Below are 18,613 nucleotides of genomic sequence, written 5' to 3'. Positions count from 1 at the left end.
GTCGATATAGGACTAGTTTTACTGTGGCTATAGATACTTTTGTACCTGTTTCCTCCAGCATCTTCACAAGGTCCTTTGCTGTTGTTCTGGGATTGATTTGCACTTTTCGCACCAAAGTCCGTTCGTTCATCTCTAGGAGACAGAACGCGTCTCCTTCCTGAGCGGTATGACGGTTGCGTGGTCCCATGGTGTTTATACTTGCGTACTATTGTTTGTACAGATGACCATGGTACTTTCAGGCGTTTTGAAATTGCTCCCAAAGATGAACCAGACTTGTGGAGGCCTACAATTTTTTTCTGAGGTCTTGGCTGATTTTTCTTTTGATTTTTCCCATGATGTTATGCAATGATACACTGAGTTTGAAGGTAGGCCTTGAAATACATCCACAGGTACACCTCCAATTGACTCAAATGATGTCAATTAGCCTATCAGAAGCTTCTAAAGCCATGACATCATGTTCTGGAACTTTCCAAGCTCTTTAAAGGCACAGTCAACAGTGCATGTAAACTTCTGACCCACTGGAAATGTGATACAGTGAGTAATTGTTGGAAAAATTACTTGTCATGCACAAAGTAGATGTCCTAACCAACTTGCCAAAACTATAGTTTGTTAACAAGAAATTTGTGGAATGGTTGAAAACGAGTTTTAGTGAGTCCAACCTAAGTGTATGTAAACTTCCGACTTCAGCTGTGTTAAAAAGCAGATTTTCTGTCGTTTTTGAATGGTGTGGGCGTACCCAACAACAAAATGGTGTGGGCATAGCTGTCAATAAAAAATATTAATGACAAGTAAATAGCTGGTTTGCTAGCTCAGCCAATGAAACATCCTGGCCAAAAACATGACGTCATCCTCTGAGGAAATGGCAAGTGTTATTGAAATGGTCTGTTTGAGATGGGGTTTTTAAGTGTTTTTTTTGTTGTTGTGCGTTTAAAAAAAGATTTATGCTTTGGCCACAAATGCAAGTGTAGAACGAGTCAATAACATTATTTGGGTATGAGCTTTTAAAAGCGAGATTTTCACTGGACAGTTACTTAAGCAATAAGGCATGAGAACTCGGGGACAATCGGCTGATAACTCTGGGCTGTTCTTAGGCCCAAGGCGGGAGTTATTACACGATAATTCCCGAGGTCGAGGGCCTTTATGGGTTTTATAAAATGGTTGCCAATGTGTTTAAAAAAAAAAAAAAAAAATGATACCTTTTTTTTTATTATATTTTTTCACCCTTCCTTCCACCAGATGATATAGTCCAGGCAAAAGCCAATTAGTTCTGAAGTTGCAAACCAAACAGGCTGGTCTTTAATTCCTTTTTCATGTTTTGACCCAGTCGTTCATTCTATTCATTCCACGTTGCTATGCTAAACAAATCATTGGCATGTAACTAGCTAGCAGAGGTTCAATGATGACTAGAGACAACTTCATTAAATCATTATTTAATAGATAATGTCTAAATGGTCAACAACGAGCTGATTGTCGACTAAATAATATAGTTCTGGAGGATAGCTGGCTAACGTTACTTCACCATTGCTAGCCAACTAAACCTAACACACACACATCAAGCAGCTGAAAAAACAGCAAACTGTACTTTTTAGTTTGTTTTACCTTTGTTTCTATTGCCAATCCTTCGCATATATCCATTATAATGATCCTGGATAGCACAAAAAGGAACATCCCTACCCTAAACCTTTACCCAGGGCTCATGTTAATGCAGAATTATGCAACAACAAAAAATAACGCATAAACGGACATCTAAAATGCTTCTTATTGTAATTTCTGCTAGCCTCAGACTAATTTTGTGCTTGAGTTGCACTTCTCCTCCACTCGGATCAGAATTCACAAAGGGGCTTTCTATCAGCAGACAGCGCTCTGACTGATGTGTAGCTCCTTTTCTCTAGTACTTTTCTCTGGTTATATGCATGATTAACTTCATGCAAAACATTAGGAAATGTAGCTGGCTACATTCTTTCTATGATAAACATTAGAAATATGATGGCTGTAGCTTTTGTAAAGAAGACCTTGCTTTTTAATTGTAAGCACTAATGTGTATATATATATATATATTTTAAGGGGAACTATAGATGCACGCCCATGATCACTCTATTGAAGCAAAAAACAAGACTGACTTTCAATATACATTCAGGTGAAATGGTTTAAAATGCAGATTTCTGAACTCTAACGCAACCCTTGCCTTACCTACCATTACATTTACATTTTAGTAATTTAGCAGACGCTCTTATCCAGAGTGACTTACAGTAGTGAATGCATACATTTCATACATTTTCTTCCCCGTACTCCCTTACTCAACCCTAACACTAATCGTTTTAAATTTCAACTTCAATGGGGTGACGTCAGTTGGGACATCCCATGGAACCTGTTTAGACTTAATTTTTTTGGGGTGGAGTGGGTTTGTTGGCTAGTTGGATGTTTTAGTATGAGGAGGTTCCCTGGTTTCAGGCTTGGGCCAATTAGCATTCCCATCTCCTGGCAGCCTGTGAGAAGCCCCCTGTCCATGCTTGTGGTCGGGTAGAATGTGTGATTGTGAGCCGCACATCACTGTTACCACTGCTTTGTACCATTTTATTCAGCATTCAAATGATGATGCACCCCATCTCCATCCCAGCACCCCCCAGATCCCCCTCTTTCAGCAGGGAAATTGAATTGTGTTGGAATGCTCTGTACCTCTTTTCTCTGGTACTTGAATGGGCCCTTTAGTATTTCACACCAAGGTGTTCTTCAGGGTGCGAGGTCAGGCTACAAAAACAGCTTCTAGTGGCGGATTAGGACCAATTAACATCTTTGTACACAAAGGGCTCTGGCAGCTGAACAGGCCGGAGGGTGACCCACACTGCCGTTGCATGCCAAGCCAGGGGACCGCTGCACTTGAGCTCAAGTAGCAAAAGAGGTGCAGAAAGTTTTTCAAACCTAATGGGAAATGTTGCTACTTCACACCATATGAATGTATAGCCCATTGATTTAATCGTTATCTTGTGTAATAAGTGGCCTACTATATATTTTTTTTTTGTAGTGTGCAACTGTCCCAGAGGATGCCTTTGAATTGTTTTTCATTATTATAAGTTCTGGTGGGCCTTGTCTAAACCATAATTGCAACAATGCGTTTTATTTGTTTTGTTGGAATTACTTTTTGGGGGGTATTTTAGGAGAGCACCATCCACCAGATGCTGCAAGAATAATTTTCTTTCTCACAATAAATGCGTAGATGAAGTCTCTGAAAATAGGCCCGTCTTGAAATTGCGCTTACGTTCCCATTTGTTTTCATATATTTTCCATTAGAGCTTTGTGGACTTCTGAAAAGATTTTAAGAGGTTCATGTACAATTATACAGCTGCAATTTTCTTGCATCATAATTATAACCCTTCAGTAAATAGCCATATGAATCTCCTTTTTAGAAATATGGACGATTTGTAGGGTAAGTGTAGCTATTAACTCCATAATAGGTCTAAACACGACCAACCAATGTACATTCTGCAATTTGTCTGAGGGGGAAAAAGGGGTGAAAAAAATAAATAAATCTAAAGGGAATATCCAAGATTTGTTGGAGGCGAAAGCATAATCCTGTCAGTTATGAGGTTAATCTTTTATTTAGTGCAGCCATGATTGCAAAGACTGAGCTTGTGGGCTAATAGAAGTGACATATTTTTGTTGGCCTTCACTACACTCATTGTGGGGATATTTGCAGTGGTTCTGCATATTTCTGCATTCATATTATTGTATTTTTAGTTTTGGGAACCATTTCGAGTGGAAACTCAAGGGCTTTAGGCTATGAAAGGAGTCCTCAGAGAGGAAGTTGAATTTTGCCAGATTTTAGATGCGAGGTCAATTACAAGGTTTACATAAGGTTTTTGGTTTGAGGATATGCCATCAGTGACCCCTAACCTAAATAAGTAAATTCTAATAAAGATGGGCATATATTGTTTATCAACAGGGTAGAATGGAAACTCAAATGCTAGGCTATATTATGATGCACCATAGTTAATAATTTAGGCTAATATCTCGAGTCAAGATATCATCAAGGCTAGCCTAAATCATGATTATCGCCACCGCATGCTTATATTTAATTCATATAGGCCTACTTGCAGATTTGAGTAGTGACACGTTCTGAATTAAAGTTACGAAATAGAGAGAACCAGGATTCATAGCTAATTAGGGGATCATTTCATTAAGTGTTGAGACTGAGGCGATCGTGGGCTCGCACTGAGGCTTAGCAGTGTTAATTAATGCTAGACAACTCATTAGCCTACATACAAGGCCTGTGCCATAGGGTAGAGGGAGGCAAAACAGGGAATCAATCAGTGACTTTGTAATTTCCTTTGTATGGGTAGGCTCTGTATCTGGTTCAGATGAGGTGCTGCAGAATTGCATTGTGGATTTTAGAATCTTAAATAGTCTATTTTCGACTCGACAAATGTCTTTACTCCTGGTGCAGGGGGTTGATAGTCAGAGCAGAGGCAGTTTATTTGGTGAATGAAGGGCAACTAGCACCCCTCTGTTGTGGTGGTTCTTTTTATCACACTTGAGTGTGCCATCTGTCTCTCACACTCTTTCTCCCCCCCCCTCTCTCTTACGCTGGGTAATAGGGGTTGAAATGCAGGTGTGTGTGTGTGTGTGTGTGTGTGAGAGAAATGGCTATAGCGCATTGACAGGTTATTTGTTGGCCGCTGCCTAATTAGTGGCATAGTGGATGCACCCTGCCAGGCTTTAGTACTCAGTGTTAGAACCAGTCTGCTCTAATTTCCTTGCAGCTTTGATATTGGCCAAGAGATTGACGGTCCACACAAAAAAAAGAAACGAGGGCATGATGGAAGACCTGGTGGAAACAATGCCCCCCCCCGTACGGCCCTTCTCCTCGCCTTCACATGCTACAGATGTGCGAGAAGAAGCAGGCGGAGGCGCACGTTTTTACATACACTGACAAATTGGCTCCAATGTCAGCAGAGGTAATGTTTTCCCAAAGAAAGTAAGAGGACAAAGTTTGGACCACAGTCATGCTCTTCTGTTTGTCTCTACTTGGGCCTTTAATGACAGTCTCCAGGCCCGCCTCCACCTATTCATCCACCTGTATATTTCCCATGACACTGACAGCTTGGGCTCCTCAATACACAGTGTGGTGAGTTTGGCTAGTTAACCCTATCAGTCCTGAGACCCCAGAAAAAAATCAGCTTTTCATTTATCTCACTTTAATTCATCTGCATGTCTACCCCTTATATTTAGCCTCACAATGAAGTGTTTTACCATTTTATTTTCAGGACAACCTGGGCTACAAGTAGAACACAAACCAATTTGACATAAACAGTTGCATTCATGAGTTTTATTTACAACTGTTAATAATAATGTCAGCTAAAGCGAAAGCCTTGATTAAATGTATATGAATGCTGTAAGTACAGAAAGTCTTTGCTCAGTGGGATAAACAACTAGTCAGTGACAACTGTTCGGAGTTTGTGACCACAACTTAGTTTATTACAGTATTATAGACACTATGCCCTAGGATTTCCTATTGTCTTCTATGTAGAAGAACTGCTTACCTTCTAACCAGTCTTGTGTCATAAATGTTCGTGAGGGTGTCAGCTTTTTAATAGTTTGTAGCTCAAACCGTTCGGACTCTACAGACAGTTTAGTAAAAAGGCCGGGATCCACCCTTGTCTCACAAACATCACTGTAGCTCAGCCCCCATTAATCACATTGACTAATGGTTGGCATCTACGGATGCAGATGAACACGCAATGTTTAAAAGTGGTTAGAAGTCCAAAACGCACAGGCATTACGGTGAGACTCATTGGGTTAAAAGTCCTAGTTCAGATTTAAACATCCACCAAAACATATTTTTTATTTTCTTGGGTATTTGTTAAAACATGGTTGATTGCCTAGTTTGCCTTGCCTTGTTTTGTGATCATTTTGATGGGGTGTGCGTTTTGGTGTTTTGGAAGCAGGAAATGGGCCCATGCACCCATGCTATAGTAGAAAGTCAGTTTGGGAGGGCTTTGAGCACTGTGGTTGTGTAGAACTCCTGGCCCTTAGGGGCCACATCCCTCCCTAAGGCGGTTAGTGCTCTAATATGTGTATTTACAATGAGGTTTAGGGTCTCGGGACCAAGTGAACACAAAAGAGTGCTGAATCCTTGATCCACCTTAAACGGATGTTTTGGAGATGGGTGAAAGTCATTTTAAGCAATTAATAATTAGGCTAATTGCTTATTGCACAGACAAAAGAGATGGTTGGAGCCAAAAAACCTAACAAGCTTGCAAAAGTGGAGACACTGGGGTGAATGTGAGTACAGGGAATGAATTAATGAATGGATTGTGCTAAGTTATAATTCTACGAAATTCACTAATTCCCATAACAATCGCCTTTGCATGTCTGTCCTATTGTTTAAGAAATTGTAGACTTTGGTCTAGGTATATACAATTTTCCCCTTATGTTCAAAGTGCGTATATTTCATGTATTTTCCTTTCCATTTGCCTGGCCTTGACATTTGGCCATGAAATGCATGAAAGCCATTTAAACCCCTTTACGAAAGGTCACTTTGCAATTACTAACATAGGTATCCTTAAACACTAGCCTACCATATGATTGTTGGCTTTCATGCAAAAAAAGCCATGCCCCTTTCTTAACCTCCGTCACTATTGCTTTTAACATTTTGGTTCAAAGGTGTCGCATCTCTTGTCTAACATTAAGCCCACTCTTGGGTCTGGTGGACATGTTTTTCATGTCTCCCCCCCCCTATACTGAAGGTCATGGTTTTGATCTACTTGCAAGCGAAACAATTTTGCCTATATAGCTAGGTTTCCATCCAATTAGGAACAGATTTTCATGTGAATATTCAAAATCTGAATGAAGAAAATATTGCGTTTTCCCACCAATGGTGTGTTTCCACCAAACTGATTTGTTGCGGTTAAAAATCAGTGCTTGGTAACAGTGCACACACACACTACTTTTTCGCTGAAGTTTTTTTCAGAAGTTCAATGCGTTTCCACTGCATTTTCAACTCTACCCGATTTTAGTTTTGTCACAAACGGTTGCGTTAAATAGAAAATGTGCCTACTCTGGCATGTGCTCTAGCCATCAGCTTGCAGATGCTGTGCTGGAAGGCTAGTCTACGTGAGATTATTATGCATAAGAGCGAGAATATTTGTCAAACGACAGTCAAGCATCGACCATGTCACCAGAATAAGACCTTGACATTTATTTGAAAGGTGCATCAAGCTCATCACTGTCCGCTTTAACACTGTGAAGTTCATCATAGTTGATTTAATCTGTAGCCTAATAAACTGCATGGATTCCCTGGTGGGTGGAACACACACCATATCATCGTGACTTCAAGTTTACTTCGATGTGATGGTTATTATATCAATATTTGCACATAAAGGAGTTTCAACTGACATTTCTCGCATTATTAATTTTAGACACAAAGATCCCACCGTGTCAAACAAACAAACATTATCTGTCGGCATATGAAGTTGTACCGTAACTTCCTGTTTCCATCACAGCTGTCGTGATTTTTTTAAATTTCTCCATACGGTACGACTTGACTCGCATAACTGTGGATTAAAATGTGGTTCGTGATGCAAAACAAATTGACTGTTCTTCTCCATTTCAGCTTATTCTACTGTGTCTGGAGTGAATGGCCCCCTGGTGATTCTGGATAATGTGAAGGTGACTGAAAACTTAACATTACTTCTCGCACGTAACATAACTGGTATCGTAACGTCTGTCAACAGGCTGTGACTGATAATGAGGAACTTTGTTCCGGTATGCAGATTGTTTGTCACTGATCATTTGGACTAATCACGATATCTCAATGCTCGCATCATTTGAATTTCGGGAAGGGGAGGGGACATTTGGCCCATAGACTTGCCTGAAACTTGCAGAGTTTCTGTTAAGGGGGGGTGGAGACTTTGCAAATTGCGTTTATCTTCCTTTTAACGTCGCCACCCCCCAGAACTTAATCGAGCATCTGATGCAATTATGCCAGATTTTTGGGGGGGGTTTCCAAGATTACTCCTGTATAATAATTCTGGCTTGCTTATTGATATTCTTATTTTCTGCAGGGTTATCCTTATTGATGGCTGTGTATGTTTCCTGTTTTGAAAGACTGTAAGAAACATGTTTGTTAAATGTATGTTTTTCCATCTTGTGGCAGTTTCCCAGGTATGCTGAGATTGTGCATCTGACTTTACCTGACGGCACCAGGAGGAGTGGCCAGGTGCTGGAGGTGATTGGCACCAAGGCTGTCGTACAGGTGAGCCCCACCCCCCACACACACACACACAAACGCGTACACACCACAAACGACTGAACATTCCTGTTTTAATGTCATTTTCAGGTGTTTGAGGGGACATCTGGTATTGATGCCAAGAAGACGGCCTGTGAGTTCACCGGTGACATCCTGCGCACACCCGTGTCTGAGGACATGCTGGGTAAGATGAGCCCTCCAACAAGCTGAGTAGCATCCCGTGGGTGCTAGGCAGGAGGAAGCATGAAATCCACCACTAAGACTTAATTAGGCTGCTCTACGTCTGTTTTCATCAATCTGTATAACTGTTTCCTACTCCCCCTTTCTCACACAAAGAAGAACATACCCTGGAAGCTTTACTCTCTTAGTGTGCTTAATACAATTGTTCTGCTCCATTTTTACCTCACCTCTGTTAATTCCTCAATTTGAGTCCTGCGTTGAGTCTTCCCCGAACGTGACTTAGGGGAACAAAACATTGAAGAAAATCTGAGGCTTGAATGACCTTTTGTAAATGTCAAACCACATCATTGGGTCTCAAGGTCAGGTGTATTTGAATAGTAGAGAGTGAACCATTTGTTGCTAGAGTATTCTGATTAATGGGCCTAAAATGAATGAACATGTTAGATACAGTATCTCCACTATTGGCTGAAACCTGAAATAACTGCTCATATTTATTAAGGAATCAGAGGCAGAGAGAATTATGTTGATGGCAATCCATGTGCTATGAAATGAAACCAATAGAGAATGTCTTACGCTTTTTCATTTCAGGACGTGTTTTCAATGGCTCAGGCAAGCCCATTGACCGCGGCCCCACTGTGCTGGCTGAAGACTACCTGGATATCATGGGTAGGACGGAGCTATAGTTCAGTTCATTCACCGAGTGAAAAAATATTCCTAGATAACATTGTCTGTGGTGAAATTAAATTGACCCTGACATGATAAAAAAAATATTTAAAAAAATAGAACCATGGTACCTTGACGATAATCATAATATACTGAGCTCACAACGGATAAGCGTCCATCTCTATTCTGCTAGTGGATCTAGATGTGAAGCTATATTTTAGCTTGTATAGTGTGATTTCAGTCTTTAGTTGTATCTCTGCCACAAGGCCAAACTCTCTCTCTTTTATTGACTGTTGATCCCATCCCCCGAGTCCCTTTTCACATGTAGCGTGCCATCGTGTTGGCATGGCATCCCAATGAATAGATGACCTGAAAGAGGGTCATGAGTCTGCCATCTTAAAGGCAACAATGTGTTTGACCCTGATTTCCGTTCTGACCTTTTTGTTCCATCTTCCCACCATGTATTGATTTGAAACCTTTTGGGGATTTCCTACATCTCCCTCACGTGTACTTATTTCATTTTATTTTCTAAACCATAGTTTACTTGTGTGCAACTACACATAGTTTAAATATCTGAATTTAAACTATTATGAGGCCAACTCTACCATTTATATCCATTACAGTGCCCTCCACTAGTATTGGCACACGTGGTTGGATCTTCCAACAGGACAATGAGCCAAATCACACCTCAAAATCAACACAAAAATGGTTCACAGACCACAGAATCAAGGTTTTGCCATGGCCATCTCAGTCCTTTGACATAAACCCCATAGAAAACCTGTGGGATGAGTTGAAGAGGAGAGCACATATTCTTGGGTCTTTCCCATAGTGATGGATGACTATGGGAACTTTGCCTGTGTGTCACCTCATATTTATACCCCAGTGAAACGGGAAGTCATGGCTTACCACTTAAGTGTTCCTCATCACTCAGGTGAACTTAAAAATGTAAAATATGAATGGGAATATACTTCAGTTAGATTTTACTCATAAGAATTTCTTGGGTGTGCCAATAGTTGTGGCACACGTATCGGAGAAAAATATTTTTTACATGTATTTACTTCAATTAAAGGTTCGATTTTTGTGAATATTTTGAATGAAAGACCAGGAAGATAAACAGCAAAGGCATTTTTCACAGCCCGTTTTGCTCATAATTATCAAAGGTGCCAATATTAATGGAGGGCACTGTATATTACTTCTACCTGGGTTGGAAGTGGCTTACCCTCTGGTTTGTGTTTCTGAACCTCTGCTTGTGACCTGTCCCAGGCCAACCCATCAACCCTCAGTGCCGTATCTACCCTGAGGAGATGATCCAGACTGGTATTTCTGCCATCGATGGGATGAACAGCATTGCTCGAGGTCAGAAGATCCCCATCTTTTCTGCCGCTGGCCTACCCCACAACGAGGTACGATGGAGACGCTAGCTCTGACAAGGCTAGGCCACACAAACAAATAAGCTATATGTGCCTTGGGCTGCATTTTGCCATATTCTAGCCTCAGTCAATAGCATTGGAGAGGACCTTCGAACACTAGCAGAACAATGTGATCTGTAACATGAGGCAGTTCATTCTGTTAGACACCTCAGCTATTTGCATTATCACAGCCAGGCGATTCTAATTTAGTGTCATCCGTTTTGGTTTGTAGTAATCTATTCTTCTGTGCTTTATTTTTTTCTGTCAAACACCCCTTGTGGAGTGTGCCCGCACTTAAGTGTGCAAGTGAATGCATGTATGTGTGCACGTGTGTTTAAATGATTAGTGCTAATGGGCTGAGAAGATTTTATTGTTTTGGCCCTGTGGTGCAGGAACTGGCAGAAACAGCGAAGTGGGTCAGGAGGACATCTCAGAAATCCACTTTGACATTTTACTGCCTGTGGAGGGCATTTTCTTATTTCACACAGAGCCTTGCCTCACCCTGTCTCCATCTCTACACACAGGACTCCAGAATGCCAAACACATTTAATCATTTTACTGCCTACATATTGGACTACTTGGAGTCAATTGAGAGCATAGGTCTTGTGTCCTGTGTGGCTCAGCTGGTAGAGCATGGTGCTTGCAGTGCCAAGAGGTGTAGGTTTAATTCCTGCTGAGGCCACCCATACATAAAAATGTATGCACTGCTAAGTGGCATACATGTTGTTTTCGCACAATCATGTGCCTGTCACATTTGATAGTCTGTGTATCAGACACACTGTTAACTAGATGCTTGTTCTCCATTTAATTTTAGGCTCATATTAACAGCCTATTTAGTCAATGGTATGAACACATTAAACCTACTAAAGAGAAACCTGAAGGTGGCATAATACCATATACGTAGGCACTACTTAAAATCTTTTGAATCTGTCAGATTTAGTTTTAAGTTGACGTTGTGTCATGAAAGCGTGACTCAGATCCATGCCTCTGTGTCAGTGTGTTAGTTATCGGCACATGGCAGCCATCTGGACTTCCGAATCTAGTCTAAAAATAGAATTGACCAACCCCCCCCGAGTTCTTCTGGTGCCTTGAAGTATTTCATTAGGATTTGGATAAATGAGAGTTGAAACAATTTGCTTATCTGATTCATTGGAATAGTTATCTTATTGTTTTAAAGCGACAGTTAGCCGACTGAGTGAACTCAAATTAATAGGAAGTTTAGCAACTCATGGAGGACAGTGGAAGTTGATAAATGCTTATTTAGTGTTAAAACTAATGTATTGTAGCCTTCATCAGGGTTTTACCTTTGACTGAACCTGAAAAGAGAGGAATGAAAAATATGTTGGTCATTGCCAGCTTGACTTTTTGTTCATCTAACTCAATCTTGTGATTTATGGCACGACATGGGGACAAGGTGCGGGGCAGTGTCAAGGAAGTCCAAATCTTTCTCCATTCCAACATGTTCTCATTACAAGCCTCGCTCTGTGTTAGTTTGATCATTCTCTACTAACCTCTCCACTAAATCTCAGGGACAAGATGAGAAATATCAGTGTTAAAGGACTTACCAAAAAAGTCCAGACCACCAAACTATTGCACATTTGATTTGGAAACGAGATTAATAGTTTCGATAGTTCATATTGTCATATCAGACAGTGGCCATGGTTTTCCATGACTGAAGGGAGGCTATTTTCTAAGGTCTTGGAGAGAGAGCTGATGCCCCCTGGTTGAACTGGGAAATGAATTAAACCAATAAGACAATGATGGCGAGAGGGGATTAGGCGATCGTGTGAAGGGCACTGATTAATATAGGATCGGTAGCCCAGCCATGAGGCCCTTAACGCTTGAGGTGGCTGTCCTCTCACCAGCCATCACAGTCTGCAAACAGCCTCATTATGACCTTCAGGCCAGACAATGGAGGCCCAACACTTGAGTTTTTTTCTGTGTTCACAGAAAGCCGTGTTGTTGGTCAGGGCAGACTGCCAAACTGAAACATGCGCGATCAGATTCTGGCGGAGGGGGAGCCTCAGTCAAATGCATAGAATCCCACTGAAGCAACAGGATGACACAGATTTTGGGTGTTGTGTATACATATTTTTTTTAAATCCGGTCCCTTGATTAGCAACTGTTTTGAATGGGGAATAAAATAATTATCCTCCAATCTGGAAGTGCATGATCAAAAGAGGGCAGTTGGATAGAGAGCCCACTGTAGTGTCCCACTGTACTAAAAACAGTGAACAGGGTACTCCTTGTCTGACTAATGATGCTGGTCGACTTCTCGCGTCACTGGAATGCTATAAAGCGCTTCTCGTTTCATTAAACAGATGTCATGGGGTCATTTTTGCCATGGTTCTCTATGGGCCAGGTGTCTCAGCTCAGGGTGCAATGAGAGGTCAGCCCTGATCAACAGGTGGCAACCATTACATTAAGTGTGAAATTCCTCCCCTCTCGATTCCTAATCAGAGTTGTTCTTCATGCATACCCAAACACCCCACAAACATGCATACTCATGCGCGCACACACACAAACACACGCACCGCTCCGGTAGCTAGCTGGATGGGGCGCTCGCTGATGTCCAGTCATTTTTAATAGACTAGCTGTTTTATCAACGTGAATGTTTCAAGACGTCATCATTTTTAATCCTGTGTATGTTTTGATTCTCAGATTGCTGCCCAGATTTGTCGTCAGGCTGGCCTGGTGAAGAAATCCAAGGATGTGATGGACTACAGCGACGATAACTTTGCCATTGTCTTTGCTGCCATGGGGGTGAGTTGAGCGGCACTAGATGGACAAAATATTTCTCTATCTGATCTGTTTTTTTCCCTCTAGTGTTAGGCTAATCCCTCCTCTTAACCCCACCGTGACAATCCCCCTCTCTTCTTCTCGCTCTCATTCACCAGGTGACTTAGCGTTTAAGTCCCCTGTTACTTCTGCTCCTCTGAGCAGATTCTGGCCATGCCGGTTATTATTCAGCAGTCTTGAACACATTTAGCTAGCCAGTATCAAATTCTCTCCAGTTCAGCTGCTCTGCTCTTGACTATTTAACACTGTGTGGGGAGTCTTCTGTGACCTGTGGCAGAGATGTTAGTGACCCCCACCTCTGCTCCTCTGGCCCCCCTTATCCTCTCCCTGCTGATGGTTAATTCACACACCCATTGAGGGCTTTGTAACATAAGCACTAACTCTCTGAAAGGGTAGTAGAAATGCAATGCGTACTGGCAGATGGGTATGAAAAGGGATTAAGACATTTTAAATCGTATGTATTCATTGAGAAGAAGTTTGCAATTTAGGAAAAGGACACAGTGTAAAGAACAGTGTATTAAGCCTCTAACATCAGATTTTTAAAAATGTATTTGACCTTTTATTTAACTAGGCAAGTCAGTTAAGAACAAATTCTTATTTACAATGACGGCCTACCGGGCAAAACAGTGGGTTAACTGCCTTGTTTAGGGGTAGAACGACAGATTTTTACCTTGTCAGCTCGGGGTTTTGATCCAGCAACCTATCAGTTACTGGCCCAATGCTCTAACCACTAGGCTACCTGCCGCCCCTTTAATATTTAAAGTCCCTGTCTCTCAAACTATTGCATTTTTCCCCCATACGAAGTCCAGAAAAAAAACGAATTTCCGATTTTGATACACAAAACCATTCACACCAAGTCCGATGCGTTTCCCCCCCACACTTTTCTGAAATATTCACACAACGTCACATACGTCAACATCGATGACAGTTTGGAAACTGGTAATATACACTGAACAAAAATATACACGCAACATGTTGGTTTCATGAGCTGAAATATAAGATCCCATAACTTTTCCATGTGCACAAAAATCTTATTTCTCTCAGATTTTGTGCACAAATAAGTTTACTTTCTTGTTAGGGAGCATTTCTACTTTGCCAAGATAATCCATCCACCTAACAGGTGTGGCATATCAAGAAGCTGATTAAACAGCATGATCATTACACTGGTGCACCTTGTGCTGGGGACAATAAAAGGCCACTCTAAAATGTGTAGTTTTGTGACACAACACAATGCCACATTGTCTCAAGTTTTGAGGGAGCGTGCAATTGGCATGCTGACTGCAGGAATGTCCACCAGAGCTGTTGCCAGAGAATTGAATGTTCATTTCTCTACCATAAGCTGCCGCCGATTTAGAGAATTTGGTAGTACGTCCAACCGGCCTCACAACCGCAGACCATGTGTATGGCTTCGTGTGGGCGAGCAGTTTCCTGATTTCAACATTGAAAGGAATGCCCCATGGTGGCAGTGGGGTTATGGTATGGGCAGACATAATATATGGAAAACAAACACAATTGCATTTTATCGACGGTAATTCGAATGCACAGAGATGCTGTAACGAGATCCTGAGGCCCATTGTTGTGCCATTTATCCGTCGCCATCATGTTTCAGCCTGATGATGCACAGCCCCATGTTGCAATGATCTGTACACAATTCCTGGAAGCTGAAAATGTCTGTTCTTCCATGGCCTGCTTACTCACCAGACATGTCACCCATTGAGCATGTTTGGGATTCTTTGGATCGACATCGTGTTCCAGTTCCTGCCAATATCCAGCAACTTCGCACAGCCATTGAAGAGCGGGACAACATTCCACAGGCCACAATCAGCAGCCTGATCAACGCTATGTGAAGGAGATGCATGAGGCAAATAGTGGTCACCAGATACTGACTGGTTTTCTGATCCACGTCCCTACTTTTATTTTTTTCAAGGTATTTCTCAATAACTGATGCATATCTGTATTCCCAGTCAAGTGAAATCCATATATTAGGGCCTAGTTTATTTGAAATGACTGATTTCCCTTATATGAACTGTAATTGTTGCATTTCATATTTTTGTTCAGTATTTATAATTTTTTTTCAAATAATGAGAAGCCTATGACCTGAATAGCCTTCCATATTCTTTTGTCCAAGTGTTTTAGCCTTCGATAGTTTTGCGTTTCCCCTCTTTGAGCAACATTGCCGCTGAGAATGACCGCAGAAAAAGCGTTTGTATGGAAGGCCGTTCAGGTTATAGTCGTCTTGTTATTTTACGTGTCATAACACTAGTTAAAATGTACTAGTTTGTCTGGACTCCTTCTCTTTGATCAGATAGAAGGAACAACTATATGGTCGTTCCACAAAGTGCCTTTTGCATCCCTTTTTTATAATGTAAGTAGAAATTGTTCGCATACAGTATATTTGATAGGGTAAAAGCAGGTGAGCTGATTCTATTTTTGGCAATTTTTTTGCTGTTTTGTGGTGAAACTAGGTTGAGCATAACGCGTCACGCTGAAAATGTTTTAACAATGTAAAACATTTATTTTTTACTTTCATTCAATTGTCGCTCCCTGCACCCAACACTTTTTTATTTTATTATTTTTCTCCCCAATTTCGTGGTATCCAATTGGTAGTTACGTCTTGTCTCATCGCTGCAAATCCCGTACAGACTCGGGAGAGGCGAAGGTCGAGAGCCATGCATCCTCCGAAACACAACCCAACCAAGCCGCACTGCTTCTTGACACAATGCCCATCCAACCCGGAAGCCAGCCACACCAATGCGTCAGAGGAAACACCGTACACCTGGCGACATGGTCAGCGTGCACTGCGCCAGGCCCGCCACAGGAGTCGCTAGTGCGTGATGAGACAAGGATATCCCTGCCGGCCAAACCCTTCCCTAACCCGGACGACGCTGGGCCAATTGTGCGCCGCCCCAACAATCAAACCTCTTCCGAGTAGGGTTGGGCCGATATGATTCACTTGAATATTTGGCATTGATGATATATCGTGATATGCAAGACTTTACTCTATTTGAACTTAAAACTGCATAGTTTAGATTTAATCAGTTAAGGCTGTATCAATATGTTGAAAATGAAGTCTAAATGAATTAACTAAGCCTTATTATTTCGCCATTAATGAGAATGAGACTATAATAGCATAAATAAGCACATAAATGACACAGTCTGGAATTATTCAGTAATTAACGCCTCAAAACGATTCTATCGAATTTGGAGTAGGAGCTGGTAGAAGAGGTCTCCCCAAATATCGGTCAACCCTAGTTCCGACTAAATAATTGACGGGTTGCAGCAGGACGATATTTTGCAATTGGAGTGAAAGGCGTCAAACAAGATGTGCTCTTATTTCAGGGATTCTTGAAAGTTGGGACAATCCTTGTCCGGCAGGGAAACTTTTTATTTTAATGCATTTTGTTTAATTATTTGAGCTTAAAATGACTTTTAGGGGAATTTTATAAGGGAAAATATCTGTTTTTGTTTTCTAGATATTAGTTTGTATTATTCAGTTCCATGTCGGCTCTGTGCTAGGAAATGTCTATGTCCGGAGCGAAGGATCACCATTTCAAACTCTCCCAAAAAGTTTTTAAAATTCTGTATAACTGACAAATGATCCCGTGACTTTAAGGAATATTTTTCTCTGGAGTTTCGGTCAAGTCCGTCAGTTTTGTCAAATCCTCAATTAATAAGAAATGAGTAGGGTTAGCTACTGAGGAAAACCAAAATTGCTACGTAGTATACGGTAGCACTTGAATAAAGAAGACAAATATGCAATTTTTCCATGAAATGAAATTCCAACAGTTGGTGTAGTTTTAATTTTGGTTTAAAAAAAAAAGTGTTTATTCCTGAGTCATATAATGTCTGAGCGCACAATCAGGAATAACACTTTGAATTCTTAAATTAGACAATTACTCAACAACACTAAAATAAAGTGAAATATGTGTAAAATCAATATGTAAACATGGCTCAGACATTTGTATAAGCCACTGTTTCCCAAATTGGAGGCCATGACCCCATTTGGGCTTGTCTGATTTCAACCTGGAGTCATGAGAGAAACTCTGGGGAGAGATCGTGCTTGATTGATAGAACTGGGGTTACGTCAGTAATAAACGGTTGAAATAAACAGTCACATTTGTAGGAAGAAAACGCTTTATCTTTTGAACTGTTTTTAAGCTACAAAATATCCCTGAAAGATTAATGCCAGGAACACTGTGTCTCTACAATGCCCACAAGCTGCACAGGACTCATTAGAACAGAGTGGACAAGATCAGGCACATAATCAGACTTGGGGGGGGGGCACATTGTCAATTGTTATTTTCTACACAGAAGATCATACCAAATTATTACCTTTCTGATGTGTTTGTCACTTCAACTTCTTTGAGATTGAAATACTGTCAAAAGTACTGTCAAAATGGGGTTATGGGCCAAAAGTTTGGGAACCCTTGGTATAGGCCTATGCTATAATGTTTTCTTACACAGAGAAATATATGCATGCTTGTGTGACTCTCATAAAGAGGGCATGTCTGATGCACGGTACTTCACTGTTAAGTAGCTCTCTGTAGCCCTGGAGGTCCATCCATCTGTAGTATTTGAGCATTTTATTAGGATCCCCAATTAGCTGCTGCCAACACAGCGGCTACTCTTCCTTGGGTCGAAACAGAAAACAAAACGTATAATAAATAGAATACATAATATACAGAACACAACATGATACAATACATCATGGGTAGGCAACCTTGGTTCATGTTTTTGATTTAACCGACCTGGAAGACCAGGTGTTGAATGGAGGGAATCATTGAACTGATCAATTAGCTCAGTTGGTCAGGTGTGGTGCCTAGTTGGAACAAAATCCTACAGTACCTGCAGCACTCCAGGAAGGGGTAGCCTACCCCTGCAATACATAATACAATACAAAATATATAAAAATGTCTCATCACAGTCCCTGTCGTGCTGTACGTTTTTACTTAATTTATGTTTTGGTTTTTTTGCTCCCTTGAGTTAACTGGGGTGGCAGAGTGCCATGTAGTCATGGCTCTATTTTAATACTGTGCATTTCCCAGCCTCTGTTCTGTACCTGGGGACTGTGAAGAGACCTCTGGTTGCGTGTTTTGTGTGATACCGATGAGTGTCTGAACTTGAACAGACAGTTCGGTACCTTCAACACCTCGCACAAAGGCCAATAGTGATGTAGTCAGCCTCTCCTCAACTTTGAGCCAGGAGAGATTGACATGCATGTCATTGACATTCTCCCTCCTTGTGCAGTACGTGCTGCTCTGTTCTGGACCAACTCCAATTTTCCTAGGTCTTTTTTTTGCCACAGGTGATCACACAA

The 18,613-nt window shown here is 41.2% G+C and overlaps 1 protein-coding gene across 1 annotated transcript in view; it reads left to right on the top strand.

Moving 5' to 3' along the window:
- atp6v1ba (ATPase, H+ transporting, lysosomal, V1 subunit B, member a) overlaps positions 1-18,613 on the top strand; it is a 43,936-nt gene that overhangs the window by 12,954 nt on the left and 12,369 nt on the right. Inside the window, 6 exon segments of the mRNA NM_001141746.1 lie at positions 7,610-7,665; positions 8,153-8,251; positions 8,336-8,429; positions 9,014-9,091; positions 10,352-10,491; positions 13,159-13,260. Of these exon segments, the coding sequence (NP_001135218.1) occupies positions 7,610-7,665; positions 8,153-8,251; positions 8,336-8,429; positions 9,014-9,091; positions 10,352-10,491; positions 13,159-13,260 (569 nt within the window).

The sequence above is a fragment of the Salmo salar genome, chromosome ssa18 (assembly GCF_905237065.1).
Source record: "Salmo salar chromosome ssa18, Ssal_v3.1, whole genome shotgun sequence".
In the NCBI taxonomy this organism is placed as follows: domain Eukaryota; kingdom Metazoa; phylum Chordata; class Actinopteri; order Salmoniformes; family Salmonidae; genus Salmo; species Salmo salar.
The sequence above is the reverse complement of the archived record's forward strand: the minus strand, read 5'-3'. Positions and strand labels throughout refer to the sequence as shown.